Source organism: Agelaius phoeniceus, chromosome 4, assembly GCF_051311805.1.
Source record: "Agelaius phoeniceus isolate bAgePho1 chromosome 4, bAgePho1.hap1, whole genome shotgun sequence".
NCBI classification, from domain to species: Eukaryota; Metazoa; Chordata; class Aves; order Passeriformes; family Icteridae; genus Agelaius; species Agelaius phoeniceus.
The window spans coordinates 1,928,488-1,952,302 of NC_135268.1; the positions used below are offsets into that span (position 1 = coordinate 1,928,488).

Genomic DNA, 23,815 nt, shown 5'->3' on the forward strand with positions numbered 1-23,815 from the left:
CCCCAGGAAAGTGGTCACAGTAGCATTGTGGTCAAGAAGCATTTGGACAATGCTGACAGGCACAGGGTGTGACCCCTGGGCATGTCCTGTGCAGGGCCAGGAGCTGGACTCGATGATCCTTGTGCGTCCCTTCCAGCTCGGAATATGCTGTGATCTTACTCAGGGTATGGAACCTGATGCCTGCCCAGATTTGACCCGATGTTGCCTGTACAGCCCTAAATCTCGGGGAGGTGAGGACTCCGCGGTTACAGAGACGACTTCCGCTGCCTGCCCGGCCTCAGCGGCCCCGCCGCCTCGGTGGGATCCCGGCAGATCCCAGGGCGCTCCGTCCCGGGAGCTCCCGGCCACAGCGCCCCCACCGGCGGCGGCGCCGCGCGCTTCTCGCTGCCCGCCGTCCCCGCCGCGCGGGGGGAGGAAGTCTCGCGAGCGCGGGCTCGCGGCGCGGCTTGCGCGCTGCTTGGCGGCTCCCGCCGGGACGGGCCGGGCCGGGCCTCGCTCCGTCCGCCGGCCGCGCTCCGGGAACCGCAGGCCGCCGCCTCTTCCTCCTCCTCCTCCTCTGCCGGGATCCCGGTTTTCGCCCGCGCCTGCCCGCGGCGTGCAGCCCGCCGGACGCCAGCCCGAGCCTCGGCGGAGCGCCGTTTCCTCACGGCTGGGATCATGTCCGCCGGGCAGCCGCCGCTGCCGCCGCAGCCGGACGAGCCGCCTGCGCCGCCGCTGCCACCGGGCGCCAACACCAGCGAGGCCGCGGGGACGGGGCCGCCTTGCGCCGCCGGCCTGGCCGGGGGCGACATCAAGATGGAGGTGAGTCGGCTTGGCCCGGCGGGGTCCCGCCGCTCCCCCGGCGGCAGGTGGGACACCCCGGCCGCGTGGGGCCGCGGGAGACAATGGAGGAGCGGCCGCGGGGCCGCACCTGGCAAAGCCAGGCCGCGCTCCTGTCCCGCCGCCCTCCCTTCTGCCCTCCCTCTCGCCGGGAGCGCGGCCCGGCGGGGTGGGGGTGTCTGGGGGCGTCCCGTCCCTCGGCGCCCCCTCCCCGCCGCGCAGGGGCCCTGAGAGTCCCGCTCATCCTGGCGCTGGGACACGGGGACGGGAGCCCTGCGGCCGGGTCACGCCGCTTGTTTGTTGTCTAAAGCGGGCGGCAGGAGCCCCCCGCGCACCCGCAGCCTTTCTGTCTGCTCCTGCCGCCCCGAGACCCTGCCCAGCCTGTGCACTTCCTGCTCCAGCGGCGAGCCAGCCCGGCGTCTAAAAAGCGTGAGGGATGCTTGTCTGCTGAAGTGCTTCAAAACTTTTTTCTATTTTTTTTTTCTTTTGAGGGGGAGGAAGACGGTGTGAGGGTTGTGGGGGGGGGGTTGTTTTGGCAACAGGTGCATATATTCCAGAAATTTCAAGGGGTTGGAAGTGATTGCCTGGAGATGCTAATTCTATCGCAGCGTTGTTTCTTTAATGATAGCAGGAAACTGGTCGGTCCTGCTTTTAGCGCTGGGTGTTTTGTACCCTGAGTCACGCTGGGCTGTTCAGCCTACTTGTTCTAAATAAATTTGCAAATGCCATGTTTTTCGGATGAACAAGTTGCCAAAGTACTGTGGGAAATAAATCTTGCTCGAACCTGTGGAAATAGGGCAATTCCAGGCTGGAGTTTAGCGTGTGCAGCCTGAGAAACGCGTGCTCTCGCGGCGCTTGTGTGCGAGGGCTCTCTGTGCTTGCCAAGTCCATTCCTTTTTTACCTTGGGAAGGGATTTCCTGGCATACAGTGAAGTTTGGAGTTGGAATGCCTTGGAGCCGTGAGCGTTTGAAGGACTGCCTTTCCCCGGTCTCCAGCTAAATTGCAAGGTTTTGTCATGTGTGCAGCAGATGCTGCGCTCGGATGGCCGTGCTGCTCTGCCGCTGTGCTTCCCAGGTTGGGCATTGTGGGAGAAAGGGGAATTGCGAGCAGAAGTTCCAACGGTCCTCTCTCTGCTTGTGCTCGCTGGGCGTTTGCTCGGACCGGTGAGGGATAAGAGGATTTGGTTGTGACTTCAGAAGAGCTTTAGCCATAATTTCTTATGCTCAATTCTTTATATTTTGACTAGTGAATTAAACATTTGTGCTAGGATTTTTCTGTTTCCACATGCTTTACCTGCCAGAGGAAATACCCACTGACAAACATCCTGTTTCTTGCCAGCCTTTGTTTCATCTGTTTCTTACTTTTCCTGTTCCTTTGTTCTGTATTTGCCAGTAAAGATTGAATTTAGCCCCATTCTTACTTGGCTCAGATAAACAGATGGTTAATAAACACTTGAAAGCATCTCGTTTGTTTCATTTTCTCACCCTTTCAAGAGTTATTTTGTAATATGTTACCTTAGCATTGTTTATCAGGGAAGGATCATCTCACTGCTTTTAGTTTTAACAACAGAAGATGAAAATGCATATGGGAGATGATGTGAAAGTGTTAACCTAATGACAGAAGAGACAAGGATAAAAAAGCCTTGATCCAAAAGAATTGGTAATTGAAGGCAGTATGTTAAGGATTTGGCAGGAAGGGAATGAGGGAGGACTGCCCTCTCCCAGCCAGCTGGTTGTACTGTTGTTAGTGGTACCGTGGGTGATAAACATTATTTAATTTATTAAACTACATAGGAGAAAAACACAGTTTCATAAACTCCTCCTCAGCTTTCAGGACAAAAGTGCAGTGTGGATTCTTCTTTAGATTTGTTCCTTTAATACAGAGGGATGAGGGATTGGGGTAATCTGGCAAAAACCTTGAAATCACCCTCACTTCAGGCCTGGAGCTGGTACTTTGACAGTCCACCTCAGAGCCAGCTTCAGCAGGGGTTGGCTCAGCACCCTAGAAGTGGCATGCTGATCTCCTGGACCACAGCTGTCTCCCTCATTCACATGGATGTGATGCTTTAATGATGGAGCTAAATCAGGTTAGGGATCAGCTCTGTCCCTCACCCTGTGGCAGGGATCTTGATCCGTCTCCAGGTAATTGTATAGGAAATAATAGAGAGCTGACTACTGTCTGTCCACCATCAGGTGCTACAGCCAGCTTTTGCTGCTTTGTTACAATGTGAGACAAACTTGTTCTCCTTTAGATGGCTATCTTCCCTTTTTCAGAAATATTTCTTCTTAATTCTTTTTTTCATCTTAGGAGTCTTTTGATGATGCGTCTTTGGCAAAGCAAAAAGAAATCCAGGAAACAGATCCTACATATGAAGAGAAAATGGTATGTAATATCTGGGACTGTGTACAGCTGTTCAGTACTTATGCACTTATTTTAAAAAAGTAAAATAATATTGTTTGAAATATCTTAAATGGATTTTATAAAGATTTGTCTAGGTATTAAAAAATATTTAAGTAACTTGAAACAAAAAATATGCGGAAAAACACTCCTGGGACCATTCTCCTTTCCAGCATTTTAAAGTTACCTGTAGAGCAGTCCATCCTGTGGGCAGGGGGGATTATGAAGAGTTGAGCATTCAGCTTCTCAGTCAGAAATGGAAAGATTCTCTAGGAATCTCTTTGTGAAGGTTTAATTAGAGTCTTCAAGTTTTTGAAGATGGGTGCTGATTCTGTGCTTCACAGGTTAGAAAGGAGAAAATTTGTTATTTTCATTGTTTTTGGGTTTTTTTTCATAATTTTTATAATGTAAGAGATGGAGTTGCCCATTCTTTACCATCTCAGTGCAGTTTCTTTTTTGGTTGCTCCCTGTTTGCCTTTTTCCTGTTTGTAATTTGCGACTCCATGTGAAATTTCTTCATAGGAAAGTGAAACTGCTTTTTAAAATTTGCTGCTTCCTGTGTTACTTCTTCTTTCCACTGAAAATATCCCCATCATCTTGTGCATATTTCTTTGTGCTACTTTGTGGCACACTGGAGGAAGTGAACTTGGAATTGTCTCCTTAATTTCTAGACAGACACAGTAACAAGGGCAATTGTGTTTTAGAGATGCATTGAAAAAGAAAATGGGTAGAGTGTCTCTGTTGGTATAAGGATAGCTCAGGGTTGCAGAGTACAGCCTGTTCTTTTCTGTGTGCTGTCTTAAAGACATAGATGATGTTTGTTAGTCCCTTAAAAGAACATCCTCAAGTGCAGTGAAAGCAAGTGTGGGGATGTGTGTGCAGGGCCAAAACTTGCAGAAGATTCCTTACTTAAATTTTAGAATGAGGAACCTTCTGCAATGCAGTCTGCATCTCTTCTACTTCTGTTTTGTACAGCCAGTTTAAAAAAAGAAAAAGGGTCAGCAATTTGGATGGTAGTGAGATCTTACCTAGTTTAAACCTCAGAAACTTACAAAGTAAAGAAACAAAACCTATGAAGAATAGACAGGAAAACTGCAATATAGTGGATGTGGATTGTAGCTGTGTCATTCAAGCTTAAAATACCCTGAGAGTGAGTCTGAGTCCTCTGTGGTACATGGAGGTCTCTTTGTGGTCTCTTTACACTCTAATAGTTTGTCTTCCTGTCTCTTCCATAGTGCAGGATCTGCTCACACTAAGAAGGAAAACACTCAGAGAGCTGCCATTGCTCTTGGAGAAGCCTGGAACATATGTTCCTTTTTACTAAGAAAACTGACTTCCTGTAGCTGTGCTGCAAGTTGCTAAATACCAGGTTATGCTGTGGCAGCATGTCACAGTGGTTACTGTTGGCCTTGCAGCTGCTTTTGGCCTGTTTGTCTGTCCAGAGTTTTGGTGTAGCATTGGCAGGGCGTGTTGATGCCAAATGGAGCCCGTCTCAACGAAGCTGAACCTTTCTGATACCAATATTGTCTGCTGTAATATTCCTTGCGCAGCTGAAACAGCAACTCCTATCAAAGGGGCAGCCTGATGAGTTAGGCTGAGCATATCTAAGGTCTCTGCTACTGAAACAGATGTTCTGGCTTGTGGCTATGAGTTGTTCTGTCCTCACTGTCCCCTTTGATGCCAGCTCTGTTGCTTATCTGGCAGCACAGGGAGGTGCTGTATCTCGCTGAGCAGGCAGGTCATCAGTGCAGCAGGGAGCAGCTGTTGCCAGTTTGGTTAGAAATGAATTAGTACAATGAAGAATCCTGTGTGTGATGTGTGGGGGAAAATTTCTTGGGAGTGGGACTATCACTTTTGATTGAATAAAGCTGTTAAAGGGAGTCTGGCCTTATCTAGTGAGACTTGGGCAATCTTTGTGCCAAAGTCAGATTGGCCACAGGTGTCTCTCACAGCTTGGATCTTGCTGCGTAGCAAAGATGAGCCTTGGCCCCACAAAAGAGTATTCAATCTGTCAGCAGCAGGTATATTGATGTTACTCATCTCTTCTTTGGTGTTGTAGTGATGTGTATAAAGTAATGTGAATCTATATGGAAAAATATTTGTTTGTTTTTTCTTTTGCATTAATACATACTGGAATGTCTCACTTGTTCCATTTAATTTTCCTTTGTCACCAGCAAACAGACAGAGCAAACAGATTTGAGTATCTCTTGAAGCAGACTGAGCTCTTTGCTCATTTCATTCAGCCTGCTGCTCAGAAAACTCCAACTTCACCTTTAAAAATGAAACCTGGACGTCCACGAATAAAGAAGGATGAGAAACAGAATTTACTGTCAGCTGGCGAGTGAGTGATGACACGTACTATAAATAAGACTTTATTGTACTTTAAAAGTGGAAGTTGAACTTGCTAAGCTTTTGTCCTGTGTCTGTGGGTGTGCCTTTTTTTTTCAACTGCCCATCTGTAAGTTGACAATTGCTTAAGAATTCAAGGAGTTACAAGAGATTTGTGTTGATGCTTTCCAGCATGAAGAAAAGCAGGGGCAGAAAAGTAAGGCAGTCATGGTTTTAAATTGTAAGAGCTCATGGAGAGCATCACTATGCAACACCTTGCAGGCAGCTTAAAAATTCTAAGTCTAGAAATTTGTATTGCCTTCATTGCAGCTTGTGTGGCTGCAGTGTTTGGCAGGTGCAGCAGAACTTAAATGCATTGTTGTTCCCTGTCTCAAAGGCCACTACTGATGCACACATTAATCCCTGTCCAGTCACTTTGGGCTGGTATTTGAGCCTGCTGAACATGAATTCTAGGGAAGAATGTTGCCAGAAATTTCTTTGAGTGTTTGCATTCTGTATTGCAATATACACATTAGTTTACATGAGATTTAATTTTGCAGCAACTTGATGTCTTTTAAATTTGTCCAAAAACTTACTACATTCTTGGACTTTTCCAGCTATCGGCACCGTAGAACAGAGCAGGAAGAGGATGAGGAGCTGTTGACAGAAAGCTCCAAGACAACAAATGTCTGCACTCGATTTGAAGAATCTCCATCATGTGTGTTTCCTTCTTTTTTTTCTTTTTTTTTTTTGCCCCGTTCTTTTTTTTCCAAAATGTTTAAAATGAATTTGGTTTGCATAGTCTCCAAGGAGAGTGAAATAATTTGGTGGGACAGGAGAGGGAGGAACTGAGCACTGAGCTAATGGTACAAAATGTATTATTGAGGAACTGCTTATTTTCGTTCTGGTCCAGAAAGATGGTCCAGTGAGTCTTGTCCCTTAGAAATCCAGTTACTGTGTTTCAGTTCATAAGAAAGAGTTTTTAAGTTTGTCATCTTATTATTTTTACGTATGTAATCTATATTCTGATATAAAGCACCTAACAGCTTCCAATTCATTTAATGGTATTCAGTATTCTGTTGTTTTAAGGTTTGACTGTGTTCTCATTTTGACAGTGATGATAGATTTAGAATTCCTATGTGCTTTAGGTCCTTGTAGAAAACAAAGCTGTTGCAGCAACTTGCAGAAACAAAATTAATATGTTGCTGTCTCCACTCTGCATTGTCCTTGAATTTATTACATGAATTTATTACCTGAGTTTGTTCTGCAGCTTTGGTAATCACTGTCAGTTAGCAGCCAGCAGGTGGTAAAGTTCTTTCCCAAGTTTTTGTCTATCTTTTAATCTATTCTTTGATGTCTTTTAGATGTGAAATGGGGAAAGCTGCGTGATTACCAGATCCGAGGACTGAACTGGCTCATTTCTCTGTATGAAAATGGCATCAATGGCATCCTGGCAGATGAAATGGTATGCACAGAGCCTGTGTTTAGGATCACTTAAGAACACATGCAGTACAATGCCATTTTAGTCCATCAGTGTGTGTATATATATGGGAGATTTAATAACACAAAATGCAATATATAGTTTGCCAGTCTTATTTTTCTACTGTGTTTAAAGTCAATAATTTTGAAAGTGTCAAAGATATTTTAATTCAAATAAATCATGCAGGCAGGTTTCAAAAATATGGAAAGGGAATTCTTCAGTCTTTAGGAACATGAAGTTGGTGGAGGGGACTTGTTCCACAGAATGGCATGTCCTTTGTTTTCTTTCTAAATTGCAGGTGTTTTGTTGTGGTATTCTTCAGCTGCCCTTGTGAGGAGAGTGTCATTTATGAAAAGAGCATCAAATGTGGAAACACTTCCTGTTGTTAGGGCCATGTGTAGATATCAGGATATGAGTGTCCTCTATGGACTGATATCCACAGAACAGCTACAGCAGGGGGAATTTTCTTGAAAAAATGATGCAAAGATAGATGTACCTAGGCAGCTGTGTTAAAATTTCTCATACATCATGACCATGGGCATTTCAGTTGGCACTGGCCAATTGTGTGGTTTTTATTCCTTTTCCCCAAAAGATAAGGGATGAATGCAGAAGAAGTTGTAGTAGTTTCAAAGGCAGGTGTTTTTGTCCCCTTAATAATTTGAGATGTATCTCTTTCTCATAAGGAGTAGAAAAGAAGAAACAAAACTCTAAAATCTAATTCATTTCAGTGTATTGCATTTCCTGTATCTTGTAATTTCGGTGTAATAAAACTTAAAGATAAGTTAGAATCAAAAGAGTTTAAATTACTGTTTAGTAACATGCTTCACTTTTAAATACATCAAGGTCTTTTTAAACATACATGCTTATGAATAGATGATTTTTTTGGCTAAGTGGAGAGGGCTGTGTTAACAAAAACACCTCAGAGGCTTTATGAGTCCTTGGATTTGTGGTATTCCAATATCCATTTTGTGTTAAAGATATTAAATATTATTATTAAAATTTTTGTTGTTTTTTCTTATGTATTAATTTTTTTGAAGTTATTAACACATCTGACACCGCCTATAAACACTTTTCCACTTCCTGTACCTGATGCATTTTGGTTTTTTTGAAGACAGAGACTTGAATTTTAGAAACAAATTACTTGTGCTGATGGCATTTGGGGTTTTTAATTCCCATGCATTTGAATCATATTTTTGAATTACTTAAAGTATAGGAATGATCTGGTTTTTTCAGTTCTTCCTCAGTTTTCTTTTAGTTAAAATTATATGTTGAAGATACCGTGTTCTACCAGACTTTCAGTATTTGTTTTCTTCTTTGAGATATGCAGTTTTTAACACTTGTTTGGCTCTTACCTCACAGGACCTGATGTCATTTCTGGCCTGTGGAAGCCTCCTTTTAAAAATTATTTAGAACATATTTACGATTATGAAGCATTAATAACATAATCTATACAAAATATGACAGCATATATGACAATATATAATATTGTGGTGACAGTGTTATTAATATTAATACTTAAGTAATTGAATAAATTAAAAATTCCTAAGGGTTCTTAATTTATTCACTTTTATGTCAAGTTTAAGAGAATACCTAAGTCAAATTTTTAAAGTTTGACCTCTAAATAACCTGAGTACGCCATAGTCTACAAAATAAAGTTTTAGGAAATAATGTTTCCTTTTACTTTTAACACGTTGTCTTACTTGAAAGGTAAGGCAAAATTCTAACTTCTTAATCCAAGGTTTCAAAGTGATACTTTTGCTACTTTGTTGTTATGAAATGGGGGAAGCCCTGCAAGCTTTCCCTAACCAATGTTTTGATACCCTTTTTGTAGCTCCCTCATTCATTCACGCTTCTGTGCCTTCCATGCTGAGCTCAGAGCTCAGTCTTGGGTTTTCATTTTCAAAGTTGTTTTCTGAGAGGTTTTCTTTTTTCTAACACATTAATGTGTCTTACAGGGTCTTGGGAAGACACTGCAAACAATTTCTCTTCTTGGCTATATGAAACACTACAGAAACATTCCTGGACCTCACATGGTGTTAGTTCCTAAGTCCACTCTGCAGAACTGGATGAATGAATTCAAGAGATGGGTACCAACCCTTCGAGCAGTTTGTTTGATTGGTGACAAAGACCAGCGAGTAAGTTTGGATGTGGTAGTTTTTCCTGTGTGTTCCTGTGTAAATCCAGCAGTCCTTTCCCTTGGCTTCCTGGGGAGGGACATTACTTGGATTTGTAGTGGTTTAAGACCTACAGTGCTGCCTACTTGGAGGTTAACCAGCTTAGAATTCATATGTGTGTTGCCCAGATAATGCTTCATCACTTTATGTTCATAATTTCTCGTTCAAAGATTTGCAGTCTCTTTTTATGAAGACAAGACACTGCCTTCATGAGACTTAAAATAGGAAAATTGTAACAGTGCTGCTGTGGTTTTTTTGCTTTAAATTTGACAAAGCCTCAGTTACCAGCTGTCACCTTGTTACCTAGGCTGCCTTTGTGAGAGATGTGTTGCTGCCTGGAGAATGGGATGTCTGTGTAACATCATATGAAATGCTTATCAAAGAGAAGTCAGTATTCAAAAAGTTCAACTGGAGATACCTTGTTATAGATGAGGCCCACAGGATTAAAAATGAAAAATCAAAGGTAATTTGTTTTAAACTAAACAGGAGATCTGTGTGGGTTATTTAGGTGGTGGTGTAGGGACTAGTAATGTTTAAATATATATGTTTGATATTTGGTCATGTCTCACTGTCCTTCAGTTATCAGAAATTGTAAGGGAATTCAAGACTACCAACCGACTGCTATTAACTGGAACTCCACTTCAGAACAATTTACATGAACTCTGGGCACTTCTCAACTTCCTTTTGCCAGATGTCTTTAACTCAGCTGAAGTAAGTCTTTTGTTTCTGAATCAAATTAATTTTGCTGGTTTTCCCAATTTGAAAGTAGACCTGGATATGTATAGTTAGTGGTGTCAGTTACTGATAAGTGATAGATTGAGTTGGAAATGTTTGTTATAAAGCTTTTCATAAAATAGGCCAAATAAGGTAATTTGTTCTTTTACTTCCTGGCCATATGAGAGTTGTATTTGTTCACCATTGTGATGCTATTGTACCTTGAAAGGAAGCCTCTTATAAACCAATGATTTTGTTGATACAGGATTTTGATTCGTGGTTTGATACCAACAACTGTCTAGGGGATCAAAAACTGGTGGAGCGCCTTCATATGGTGAGTCCTTTTGCCTTTTATACAAGGGTTACATTTACCTAAGTTAAATCCCAAACAGTTCTTCTCATGCTTCCTATGATAGACTATTAGGATGAGAGAGATTATTCCACAAATTTTCAGTCAAGCAAAATTAAGTCCAAGGACACAGAACCATGTCAAAGATCATTTTGACCTAATCTTTGAGTCTTTCAAATAAAGCACATGTATATCCTATGTATAGCAAATAATTTCTCCATATAGGTTGCTTTTTTTTTTTCAGATTGTCTAACACTAGATCATGTATCTGTGATAGAGAATATCTGCTCTTTGCTTCATCCATTGACCTGATCAGTGTTTCAGTTTCCAAAATGCATTTAATGGTGAACCTCTTTCAGGTGCTACGACCATTCCTTCTCCGTCGCATCAAGGCTGATGTGGAGAAAAGCTTGCCTCCAAAGAAGGAAGTTAAAATTTATGTGGGCCTCAGCAAAATGCAGCGAGAATGGTAATTAATGCATGTGCTTGACTGGGCTGTGGTTCAGGCTCAGAAGGAATGTGCTGTCTGTGACTTGGAGGTTGTGTAGAACTCAATTTATTCTCTCTGGTATACTCCCAGTTTATTCCTGTTTCTTTCTGACACTACTATGACAGAACCATGCATGTCAGGGAGATTTACCTGATTAAATGAAGGGTAGGGTGAGCTTTAGACAGTATTTATAGCCTAAAGACTTATGAAAACTTGCTTAACTTCTTGCTTAAAGGAGAGGAGGTTTCAGGAGGAACCTTTTTGCTCTGCACGACTCCTGGACGGGAGGGTGCAGCCGAGGGGGTCATCAGCCTCTTCTCCCAGGCAACAGAACAAGAAGAAATGGCCTCAAACTACACCAAGGGAGGTTCAGGTCAAACATCAGGAGGAATCTCTTAATGGAAAGGGTTGTCAAGCATTGGAATAGACTGCTCAGACAGGTGGTGGATTCACCATCTCTGGAGGTATTGAGGAAACAGCTGGATGTGGCACCCAGTGGATGGTGGTGTTTAGCCTAAGGTTGGAACTGATGATCTCAGAGTTCTCTTGCAACACAATCGATTCTGTGAGTCTGTGCTACATTTCTGACTTGCCCAGAGGCAAAAGAATGACACCCAAACCATGTCCCATGGCTGCCATGATGCTGAGGGCAGGTTCTGTCTCCCACAGGCTTTTCCTGGCTTACATGTATTCAAACCTTTGCTCCTCCTCCCCCTGCACCAGTAAAAGATGCAGCTTGTAAATCATGCCCCACCTTCATTTTAGACTTCATTTTAGAGTGAACAGAAGGGTTTTTTTCTTTCCTGCTGTGCTGTAGGTATACCCGAATCCTGATGAAGGATATAGATATCCTGAACTCAGCTGGGAAGCTGGACAAGATGAGACTGCTGAACATCCTGATGCAGCTGCGGAAATGCTGCAATCACCCGTACCTCTTTGATGGAGCAGAGCCTGGCCCACCTTACACAACAGACATGCATTTGGTCACTAACAGTGGCAAGATGGTAGTTCTAGACAAATTGCTGCCTAAGTTGAAAGAACAAGGTATGCATCTCCTTTCTGGGGTTTTGAGAGTTTTTTGGTTCAGTAATGTTTTTGTGTATTCTGAGCAAAAGCCAGCGGACTTTAGCCAGGATTACTGTTGGTTTCTAGTATGATACCAGCTTGGATCAATAGTCCATTATGGCTTTTTGTGTTGAAGTGTTTTGATTTCTTTTTTTTTTCCCAATTTTTCATCCCAGCTAAGTTCACACCATAAAAACATGATTTGATTGGGGCTTTAGATTTTCTTTCATAGTTTTCTTAGCTATCTGAAATATAATTATGTAGTATTTTAGCCACGCCTTTGATTTGCCATGAAGGACCATTTCAGATTCAGAGTCCTCATACATAGCTCAAGTCAAATCCTGTGTGAAATGTTGGTCTTTCTTGCTGGATGTGATTTTGAACAGTACCTGAGGTTTTTCTGTGTATTCTATAAACACTCAGACATGGGGGAACTCATGAGTTGTTTTAAAGTTATTTGAGCTTTGAAATGGATTACTGTAAAAGTCACTTGCAACAGAGTTTTTGACACTGGAATAAATTTTTAGCTCACTATTTTTTGAGTATGCTTACAGTAGTAACTTTGCTGAAGAAGTTGGATGCAGGTTTGTGAGTGGGGACACTTTGCAGATAAACAAAACCACGTCCAAACCTCAACCTTCTGTAGTATAGAAGTAAACTGTACTTTGTATCTAGGTATCATCCAGGCAGCTGTGACTGTATAACTCAAGACTGAAAACCAAGCAATTCAGTGGTTACTGTGCTTTTTTGATCTTGGTTTCTTCCTGATATCAAGTTTATTGATGAGGTGTTGTAATTAATACTGGACTGGTCTCAAATCAAATTAGTATCTTAAACAAGAGAGTTCAGTATTAACCCTTGAGTCCAAAGGAGAAAAGGAAGTAGAAACTTTGTTATATCCTGTGTTTTACTTAAATTTCTCCAGTAGACTGGAAATGGTTGAGTGTATATGCATAAAGTACTGAACCTTTTCTTTTTTTTTTTTATTTAAGTTGTTCTTGGCAGGTAAGTAAACTGACAAGTACTTAAGAAGAATTCACTTTATTTCTAGAGATCTTAAATCCAAAACAATCAAATACTTCAAAATTTTATTATTTATACTTGATAATGTTTTTATATTTGTGTTACCATCTAACTCTGCCATGTCTGGGAACTTTTTCTTGAGGAGTACAACACAAAATGAAAAGAAGCCAGCCATTAATTAGACAGTGACATATCAGGGTAAGACAAACGTGTCCTATGGCATGGATGTGCTGTGGCAGCAGCAGCTGCAGCCCTGCATTGTAGTTTGGGTCTGAAATTCAAACGACTTTTCTTCTTAGTACATGGAATTGCCCTCCTTCCTTTTCTGGTAGTGCAGACTTGGAGAGTTTGTTTAATCTTACATTTTGGTGAAAGCATAAGAAACCTTTTTACCCAAACAGGCTCAAGGGTTCTAATCTTCAGTCAGATGACAAGAGTTCTAGATATTTTGGAAGATTACTGTATGTGGAGAAATTACGAATATTGCAGACTGGATGGACAAACTCCTCACAATGAACGACAGGTATTTACAACTTCAGGGATTGTATTTATGTAAAAATACTACTTGTAAAACATTTTGTTTAACTGATACATTCTTTTCATTGATTTAGGCTTCCATTAATGCATTCAATGATCCTGACAGCTCAAAATTTGTGTTCATGTTGAGTACACGAGCAGGAGGTCTTGGAATCAATCTGGCTACTGCTGATGTTGTAATTCTCTATGATTCAGACTGGAATCCACAAGTAGATCTCCAGGCTATGGTAAGATTCCAGATGGAAATTATGAGGTTTTTTTTTTTCTTTTTCTCACAGTACTTTGCTAGAAATGTGTACTTCCAAAATAAACTGGTATTTTCCCATTTTAGCACAGGAGCAGGATTTGTAAGACTAATTTTCAGTTCAAGTGCAGCTTCCACTGTGTGGAACCATTAGTCCTCAGTCACATTTGGGTTATACAGTGTTTTATGTAGTGGGAAATGCTGGGTGTGTGCTACACCTCATAGTATTGTTTAATGCAAATAGCCTATTTGAGTAAGTAAAAATGAATTAAATCTAGGTTGGTAATCCCAGAACTATAAAGCTAAAGCTTTACTGTTGTGGGGAGTGGAGGTGAATGTGTTTTCACTGTTTTTCCTGCTATCTTGAAAATGAGATAAAGAAAAGTTGAATTAAACTTTTCAAAAGCTGCTTTTATGGTGATGGTAACTAAAGGATCTCATTTTAGTAACTATCCTTAGGGGTTTTTTTAAGTGGATGTGGATGCATCTCCATCCTGGATACATGTCAAGGACATTAGTCACCACCTAAGAAAGCAAAGCTATCTAAAAACTGCCAGTGGATTTTTGGTTGTTTTGTTTTGCTTTTTTTTTGACAAATGAGGCCTTTCAGAGACAAGTCTTGGAAATATCTTAAATTATTTCAGTTAACCTGTGGGTCTCAAGTACTCTAGCAAAAATCACTTCAAAAGAATGATGGAACTGGTGTCTAATAGCTCAAATGAGGCAGTACCAGCTCCCACTACAGGTGTGTGTTGAGAATACTGATTCTCACAGTGGTTCATGTTTCACTAGTCAGGAGAGGCAGGGTATTGTATTTTTCTTGAACTATTCATGGCACTACTGAAGGATTTTGAGAAAGGCAGCTTTTGGTCAGCAGAGAGATGATTTCTTCATGCTTTGATTCTACAGAAGGTTGCTTAAGGTCAGAAGCATCCAAATCTTCTCCTCTGTGTGATTTAATGAAAAACCCCAAATCCTGCTGTTTTTTAGCTATGACACATAGAGACACACTCACTGTCAGTGTTATTGAAAAAAAAAACCCCAAACCTGCAATGTAGATAAAAATGTAATATCTTGGGTAGCCATGGATAGCTGTAAACATTTTAGTAACCTGTGCTGTTCTGTTTTGTAAATTTGTGTGCTGTAAATAATGAAAATCTTAAACCTCATTATGTAGTCATGCTGGAAGGCAAGTGCTGACTTTTTTGTTACTGTTTTGGGCAGGATCGAGCGCACAGAATTGGGCAGACCAAGACTGTCCGTGTGTTCAGGTTTATTACAGACAATACCGTGGAGGAAAGGATAGTGGAGCGTGCAGAAATGAAACTGCGCCTGGATTCCATAGTCATCCAGCAAGGCAAGTATTATATGAAGGCACTTCGGATCTAGGATGAAATTCCCTTCTTCTCCCATTGTAAATCATGGTGCAATCAGCCAGTAAGAACCAGTGGGAGTGTTGCTTTTGCCTCATCTGAACTCTGAAGGGAGTTCATGTGCAAAGGCCTCATCCACTTGGAAATTTGTTTTACTGTAGGAGTAGGCATTTCCTCACTAACTTTTTGCTTACCTGCCTAGTGGGATATAGTCAGATTTGTCTTTTTAAAGCACTCAGTTTCTTCTTTCACTTTAAATTTAAATGAATGCCTTTCCTTTTTCTAATAGACAGAGAAAAGTAAGGTAACCTTAGTTGACTTGCTTGGAATCAGTAATATGTAGCTTGTATGTGGAAATATAAGGGGGAGAAAATCCTGTATTGCTCCTTCCATAACATAAACTCTTTAGTGAGTTGCTATCCTCAAGCATTTTTATCTTTAGGAAGATTGGTGGATCAAAACCTGAATAAACTTGGAAAGGATGAAATGCTGCAAATGATCAGACATGGAGCAACACACGTGTTTGCTTCAAAGGATAGTGAGATTACAGATGAAGATATTGATCACATTTTGGAAAGAGGGGCAAAGAAGGTGAGAAGGTTTGAAAAGGGGAAGCTCACCTGTAGATTTAAATGTGATGGCAAGATAGTGAGTCTCTGGATGATAACTTGGTTCCAAGCTGGAGAGAAAAGGGGTTTTTGCTGTAGAGGGTTTTTGTGTTACTCAATCGTGTCTGTTTTTTCTGATGTTGTCAATAAGATGTTTTATAGTCAAGTACCTTCTAGAATGGCTCCTCTTCTTTCTGGCAATGGGATGTTTTAAAATGAAGTACCTTTCAGAGTGGCTCCTTTCTGGAATGAGGTGTTTAATAATGACGTGCCTTCCAAAATGGCTCCCGTTCTATCTGGGAATGAGATGTTAAATAATGAAGTACCATCCAAATGGCTACTATTCTTTTCTGTATCCCCTGTCCAAGACTGCGGAAATGAACGAAAAACTTTCAAAGATGGGTGAAAGCTCCCTTAGGAATTTTACTATGGATACTGAATCTAGCGTGTATAATTTTGAAGGGGAAGACTACAGAGAAAAACAGAAGGTAATGTTTTAAGTTTCTTTTGGAGGAATGCACTGAATTGCATGTTTTAATCATACTTATTTAAGAGGTATTGGGTAAAATACAGTGTCATCTATGAAAATAGTTTAAATAACACTTATAACACTTATAATGAAGTAGATGTAGATCTAATTTTACATAAAACTTGTAGCTGGTCTCATGATCTTGCAAGACTTAATTTTTGGTTTTGGGGGTGATGGGTTTTGTTTTTATAGTTGGCATTTACAGAGTGGATTGAACCACCTAAAAGAGAAAGAAAAGCCAATTATGCTGTGGATGCTTACTTCAGAGAGGCTCTTCGAGTCAGTGAACCAAAAGCACCCAAGGTGAGTTGACTAATCAAAAGAAATAAATTTTTTCAATATGTATGGTAAATGGCTAAAGCTCTAAGCAACAAATAGGTCTTGAGTCATAAAAACTGCTCTGTTCACTTTTATAAAGTGGAGGGACTATCTAAATTTAGAAAAAATTTCCAAAAGACTTGAGACAAACTTCTGTGAGAAAAAATAAGAACAGTATGAAACTTGTAAGACGTTAGGGAGGCTAAGATCAAGTTTTTTCTAGTTCTTATTTAAGCAGCTGTAAATTTCCCTGTGGAAGATTGATGCTTTAAACACGTGTGACTTTTTCACCAGCCACCTCCTCCTCCTCCCAAAAGACCTCTCTTCCCCTTCTCTCACTGCTCTTTTACTTTTAGAATTCTTTGTGGTGGTTGGTGTGTCTTGCATGGTGTGACTTTTTTCCCCCCAAGTTAAGACAGTGCATTTTTGTAACAATAATGCTTTTTGTTTGCTCATAAACTTAAATTACTTCTTACAAGCAAGCAGATTCTGGATGTGAAAGGGAGCAAATGCAAGCTTTGTGTTTCAGGCTCCACGGCCTCCAAAACAGCCAAATGTACAGGACTTCCAGTTCTTTCCTCCTCGCCTGTTTGAACTGTTGGAAAAAGAGATTCTCTACTACAGGAAAACAATTGGTTACAAGGTAACTGAAGAATTTCCTTGACCAGAGGGCTGGAGCACCTCTCTTAGGAGGAAAGGCTGAGAGTTGGGATTGTTCAGTCTGGAGAAGCAAAGGCTCTGGGGCAACCTGATTGCAGCCTTTCAGTACCTAGAGGGGGCTTGCAGGAAAGCTGAAAAGGGACTTTTTACAAGGGAGCAGCTTTAAACTGACAGAGGGCAGGTTTGGGTTGGATATTGGAAGGAAATTCTTCACTGTGAGTGTGGTGAGGCACTGGCACAATTTGCCCAGAGAAGCTGTGGATGACCCACATTCCACTTGCTTGGAAGTGTTCAAGGCCACGTTGGACGAGCCTTTGAGCATCCTTGTCTAAGCAGAAGGTGGCCCTGCCCATAGCAGGGGCTTGGAAAAGAGGTGATCTTTAAGGTCCAGTCCCTTCTGTGTTATTCCCTAAATTCTTGCAATGGAACAGTTTAATGCAACAGTAGGAGAATAAGTACTTTTCCAGCCTTTCACAGTAATTTAAATGAAATAAAATCATGTTCAGCTGTAGAAACTATTAGGTTATATTAACAGAAAGGTGACAATTAGTAATTATCTGTGAAAAATTAATTCAGTTTTACAAAGTGCAAAACCTTTCAGGTACCTCGTAATCCTGATCTCCCAAATGCAGCCCAAGCACAAAAGGAAGAGCAACTTAAGATTGATGAGGCTGAACCTCTTAATGATGAAGAACTGGAAGAAAAAGAGAAACTTCTAACCCAGGTATTGTCAGGTCTTCAGTGAGACTGAAATCAGCCAAAGCTTGTTTTGTGTTTCACAGCATTATGGGAGCATTTCTTGGTCACTGATCGGCATGTGCCGTAGTTAACACATCTGCACAGTTTGGTTCAGACTGAAAAGAGTTTCCAGCATTAGGTTTGTCATAGGCCTATGTCATAGGATATCTTTGAGGAATGTGCACCAAGGATTCTCCTGAATCCTAGTCTGGCATTCACTATAGACTGTGATGTCTTTCCATGAAACCTTGCAGAATGGCTGCAGAGCTGGGTGTGCTGCATTCCACATGATTTAATGCACATATTCTGCCTCAGTTTCACACCCTTATGGAAGTGAATCTTGGGGTCTGAACAGTCAGTTTTCCTAAACCACATCTGGTAGTGGATAGTTCCCCTTACTGAAAGAGGGTGTGAGCTGAATAGGTATATAATTAGGAAGCCTGTATATTTAAATAATTTAAAACCAGGTGAATGCTTGATATGCCTTATTTGGATATTTTATTTACACGTTGTATTTTGGCAGGGGATCGGAATTACAGGACAGGATTTCTTGCTTGCGTAGTAATGAGCTGGAACAGCTCACTGTGGAGACACCAGAATCACAGAGGTCAGGAATCAGTACAGTCCAGTAAGCTGTGGCTAAATCACAACATGGCTGGCAGAACTTGCTACTTCCCACTACTTGTAAAAGCTACTGGTAATATGAAATGAACCTACTTTAGCTCATGACTTCAGCAGTGCTACTTGTGTCTCTGCTGAAAATCACCATCACAAGGTGGCTTTAGTCCTTCTGAGGGAGAGTGACCATGCAGCGGTCACTGCAATGATGCAATGGCTGAGGGTGTCTGTGAGGCACTTGGGGGGCCTTTTTGACAAAACAAAAGCCATTACACTACTTTCACTTGAGCAAGTTTTTTTTCTTAGAAAGTAATCCCACAGAGAGACTATTAGGAGGAAGGATTAATTTTTCAGCTGAAAACTTACCAGAAATTACTAGGTAAATAAAGAACTAGTGCTAGTCATTTTGCAGTATTTAAATAGAGAGACTACAGTGACTGCAGTATAAAAAGAGTTCTACTAAATTAAACTGCAGAGAAAGAAAAGGTTTAACACTGTGGAATGATGGAAGTGTTACAGGCAATTTCAAGAAACCAGTTGAATCAAATTCGGAGATGGACAAATCCTGAACCTCTGTGCAATGTTTCCTCTTGATTGCTGTATAGGGCTTCACTAACTGGAATAAGAGAGATTTCAACCAGTTCATCAAAGCCAATGAGAAGTGGGGCCGTGATGACATTGAAAATATAGCACGAGAAGTCGAAGGAAAAACCCCAGAGGAAGTCATTGAGTATTCAGGTAACTTAATTCTGTACTCAGCTCTGAGAGTATCTAACTCTGCTTGGCTCATTTGAACTGCCTGAGAACATGGTAACATCCTACTGCTGAGAATTTCTTACACTGCTGTTCTAAGATTTTTGGGGTAGAATTATATTGATGTATTTTGGATCTGCTGCTCTGTCTTTTACCATCATTACCCCCTGCACAACTAAGGCTGTACTAAAATGCACACATAAACTCCTGCTGAGCCATTTCACTATATCTTGAATCTAACTGGGCAGCACTGTCTTCAGTTCTTATTAATTTTTGCAAAGGGAAATGCTGAGAAACACTGCTTAGCTGAAGAGATTTCCCTTTTCCTTGTATTCATTAATGAGAAGTTAACCTTTACCTCCTCCTCAAGAGCAGAACTCAGTAAATACATCACGATTGAACCTACAGCCACCACTGGTAACCTGAGTCTTAACCTCGCATTAGAAGAGATTTTTTTTCCACTGTAGTGCAGCTGCAAAGTCCTGGCACTACATTTCTAAAGGTACAGAGCAAGTTGAAAATGTGCAAAAATCTTGTACAAAAACCCCTTATTTAAACACCTAATGGTCTTTCAGGCACTTGCTTGTCTTCAGGCACTCAGTTGCCCTCTTGCTTCTATTGATAAAACTGTATTCTGTTACATCCGTTTTCATTTGAAGAAGCTTTGTTTCCTTTGAGGAGACTGACACACAAAAGTCTTACTGGCCTGTATTGTACCTCACTTAAACTGAAGATTCCTATATCTACCCTCTTCAAAACAGCATTTGTACTACTGCAGCACATGGTAGCTGGAAGGGAAGGTTTCTTACCAGCTCAAGGCATGTCTGTTGTTACACAGCAGTAAGCTCTGGTAAAAGGAAGGAACAGCTAACATCCTTTTTTTAAGGTTAAACCCCTGACTTTTACAATGCATGATAAGATACTAAGAAGTTGTTCTTTTCTTAGCTGTGTTCTGGGAAAGATGCAATGAACTCCAAGACATAGAGAAGATCATGGCTCAGATTGAAAGAGGAGAAGCTAGAATTCAGAGACGAATCAGCATAAAAAAGGCTCTTGATACAAAGGTGGGTTTGCTCAGTTTCCTTTTTTTTTCCTGATGCCACTGAGGGGAGATGCATGACCCCTGTCTGGCCAGTGCTGCTGATGTATGAAGACATCTTGGGCATGACAGTGGCCTCTTTGCATAACACTCAGCAATTTCTTCCTATGGCTTTTCCATCCCATGGAAGTGCTGTGATGACACCCTTAGCTATGGTCTACCCTGGTGTTTGTAACAGTCTTCTGTATTACAGCACACAGTTCAGAGCGCTGTGTAACTCCACATAGTACAGGCCTTGGGGAGGAGCACAGTTCCTTCTGGACACGTGGAACTGAAATTAAGAGAGAGAGAGAGAAATGGAGAGAGGGGGATGGAGAGAGGGAGAAATGGGGGAGATAGAGGGATGGAGAGAAAAATGGAGAGGAATGGAGAGAGAGAAATGGAGGAAGAGAAGGGAGAGAGGTAGGTGGGTAGAGCAATGGGGGGGAGAGAAACATAGGAAAACAGGTGGAGAGAATTGGAGTAAAGTAGAAACAGGTAGAGATGGCAGAAGACAGAGGGAGTTAGAAACATGAGATTAGAGAGCACTTAAAAAAGACTAATCCAACAGAGGAAGCTTTTGTTCTTGTTTGTGTTTCACCAAGTAGCTGGTAGTGAAGAGATTTATAGTTAATTAAGACATTTTGTCGCAATTTTCTCCCCACTTCAGGTTTGCTGAGTTAGTTGTCTTCTAGGGAAGAAGTGTCAGAGTCAATAAACCAGAAGGCAGCCAAACCACGTGCCAGCTGTCATGTACCTTTTTACTCTTACTCTGACTTTACCGCTTCCTGAAGATTTTTGTCCAAAAGGATCGTTGCCACTTGAATCCTGACCAGTCTTGCCTGTTTTTAAGTGTAGTGAAAGCCTGCCATTAGTCAGAAGATGACAAAGCTGTCTATTGTCGAAACCAGAATTTGCCTGTTTAGATAGCTTTGATAAATGCACTGTTCTGAACCTACAGTCATTTTCTTGTGAAGACTTAGCATGGGAGATGCTTAAAGTTATAGTTTTCTGTCTTCGTGTGATTTAATGCTTTTATACAAAAGACTTCCATGCTAATTCTGACCTATTTCTTAGCTTTATGTGGTCTTATTTGTTTTGTTCAGATTGGGAGATATAAAGCCCCTTTCCACCAACTAAGAATATCCTATGGTACTAATAAAGGGAAGAATTACACCGAAGAGGAGGATCGCTTCCTAATCTGTATGCTTCACAAACTAGGATTTGATAAAGAAAATGTCTATGATGAATTAAGACAATGTATCCGAAACTCGCCGCAATTCAGATTTGACTGGTTTCTCAAGTCCAGAACTGCAATGGTATATATATATATATCTACCTAAAAAAAAAATATATATATATATATATAGCTCCTTTTTGTTCATGAATGCCTATCACAATATTAAATTAAGTTAATTAAATTGCTGCTGAAATACTGAGGTAGGTGCATGGGAACAAGGTTTTACCTCTTAATAACTTTCTGACAACTGTACGGGTGTCAAATGTAGCCATGGCAGATGGGAGGAGAAGTTCAAAATTCTAAGGTACGCTTTTCCAATTTGAGTTAAATATAAATGTCTTTTACAAAGCAAACATCTGCAATCAAATCCATCCCTGTGAAGCCAGCCAGGAAGTAAGTAGCATGAAACATTTAATTGTTTCTTTGTTATTCTGACAAGATCCAGCAAAATACTTACCTACTCACCAGCATTTTTAATATTCTAAGAGGATTTTTACATTAAGTGGCTGCCTAAGGTACTGATTGAATATGTTGTGTAATGCAGGAGCTACAAAGGAGGTGTAATACTTTAATCACACTCATTGAAAGAGAAAACATGGAACTGGAAGAAAAGGAAAAGGCAGAAAAGAAGAAACGTGGACCAAAACCATCTTCAGTAAGATTTAAAAAGGCATTTCTGTGAAAAAGCTCACTTGAAAACAGCATTTTTCCAAGTGTCTAGGACAAGTGATATCTGAAGTTATTTGTAACCAGCAACTTAGAGAGCAATGTTAAAAGCTGCCTAAAGTTCATGTCAGTGTTCAGCTAGTCCAGTTGAGGATGTCAAATAGAAGAAAAAAGGTTCTTAAGTATAGCTCACATGCTTTGGAGCAGATAAACTTGTTAGGTTTTGGATCACTGGGTTGGTACACTGTATAGATTTACCCTGGTAAGTACATCAGGGATGTATTTGGTATTTTGATTTATAGAATCTGCTAAATCATCCACAGATCTATTTACAAATGGGCCTGTAGAGCTAGATTTGGGAAAACAGCACAAATGCTTGACAGTGCTCTTTGCTGACTAAATTCAAAGTATTGCTAATATGCAAATAGGCCTATTTTGTAAATAAAATATCACCTTTATCTATTTTCCTACCTCCATTTGTTCAGGTTGTTGCCTTGAGCTGTTGAAGCAAAAACTTAAAAGCACAACTTAGTTGACAGATGTGCAGAAATCAGTAAGGTTAATAGTGATGGAATATTAAGTTTCTTAGACGTGTTCACAGAATATTTAAATGGGTATTTAGAAATACCTTTTCATAATAGGAAGCTTTATACCATCCTTACTTGTTTTTATACACTTTCTACCTCTGTGAATCATGCTCTTCCAGATTTGGAGCATGAAAAACAACAGAAAAGATGTGCGTATTTGCTAAATGCCACATTTGCAATTTATCATATTTTAAAGCTGCCAGGGTGTTGATCTTCTCCATCTGCTTTGTTTTGAAACACATTGCTTGCTCACAGCCTTTCTGTATGACAACAACTTACTAGAAAATCTTACCTTGCAGGCACAGAAGCGCAAAATGGATGGCACTCCTGATGGGCGTGGGAGAAAAAAGAAGCTAAAGTTGTGAATGCAGAATTTTTTTAATCTCTAAATTTAAGAAGTAGTTCTTTAATTTACGGGTCTTCATAAGATGTACTGTATAATGCTTAACTGTTTTGAAGAACATTGGGTTCATCTGTTTATTGAACTAGAACATAGTACTTAATTGTAGTTTCACTTTTTTAAATGCAACAGCTGTGCTGAATTTTTTTTACCATTAACACTTGAAGTAATAAATTGTCTTCATTTATTAATAAGGCTTCTTGTGGCCTTTTTTTCATTACTGTTTCCACTTCAATGCATAGTTATTTAGTCATCCCCCAGTTTGTTTCATCTTAGGTTGTTGTGAACATTATGATAAACAGAACTGTTTAGTGGTGTTTTCTTGGTACCAGCCACCACTCAAACTCTATTTCTGGAAATTTTGTGGCTCTGACTTTACCTTTACTGAACTTATGGTACCAATATATTCAGTTCCTTGAAATTTGTGGAAAGGCTGGTTATTTACTTTTAGAATAATGATTGGAACAAAACTGTTAACACTTTTTGCTTAACATCTGAGCCAGAAGAAAGGTTGGTGAGTCAGGCTGAGGTCTGCACTTCATTAGAATGGCCTAAGCATGGCAGAATTGGGTCTGTTGGCCAGCAACCACCAGGACAGAACAAGGAAAATGTGGGAAACAACCCCT

At 40.7% G+C, this 23,815-nt stretch overlaps 1 protein-coding gene across 2 annotated transcripts; it reads left to right on the forward strand.

Moving 5' to 3' along the window:
* The first annotated feature begins 412 nt into the window (after positions 1-412).
* Positions 413-23,383, forward strand: SMARCA5 (SNF2 related chromatin remodeling ATPase 5). 2 transcript variants are annotated; one of them, XM_077176715.1, is made up of 24 exons: positions 413-801; positions 3,128-3,202; positions 5,392-5,558; positions 6,163-6,263; positions 6,910-7,010; positions 8,981-9,160; positions 9,507-9,662; positions 9,779-9,910; positions 10,179-10,247; positions 10,622-10,731; positions 11,570-11,796; positions 13,242-13,363; positions 13,452-13,604; positions 14,846-14,982; positions 15,441-15,585; positions 15,971-16,090; positions 16,324-16,434; positions 16,979-17,092; positions 17,711-17,833; positions 19,071-19,203; positions 20,164-20,282; positions 21,403-21,615; positions 22,081-22,191; positions 23,089-23,383. In XM_077176715.1, exons 1-24 carry the CDS (start codon positions 658-660, stop codon positions 23,152-23,154), a joined length of 3,129 nt encoding a protein of 1,042 aa, XP_077032830.1. In that variant the 5' UTR covers positions 413-657; the 3' UTR covers positions 23,155-23,383. The 2 variants fall into 2 exon arrangements, with proteins under 2 accessions (XP_077032830.1, XP_077032831.1); XM_077176716.1 differs by lacking the exon at positions 21,403-21,615 and having other exon boundaries at positions 524-801.
* Positions 23,384-23,815: the final 432 nt, after the last annotated feature.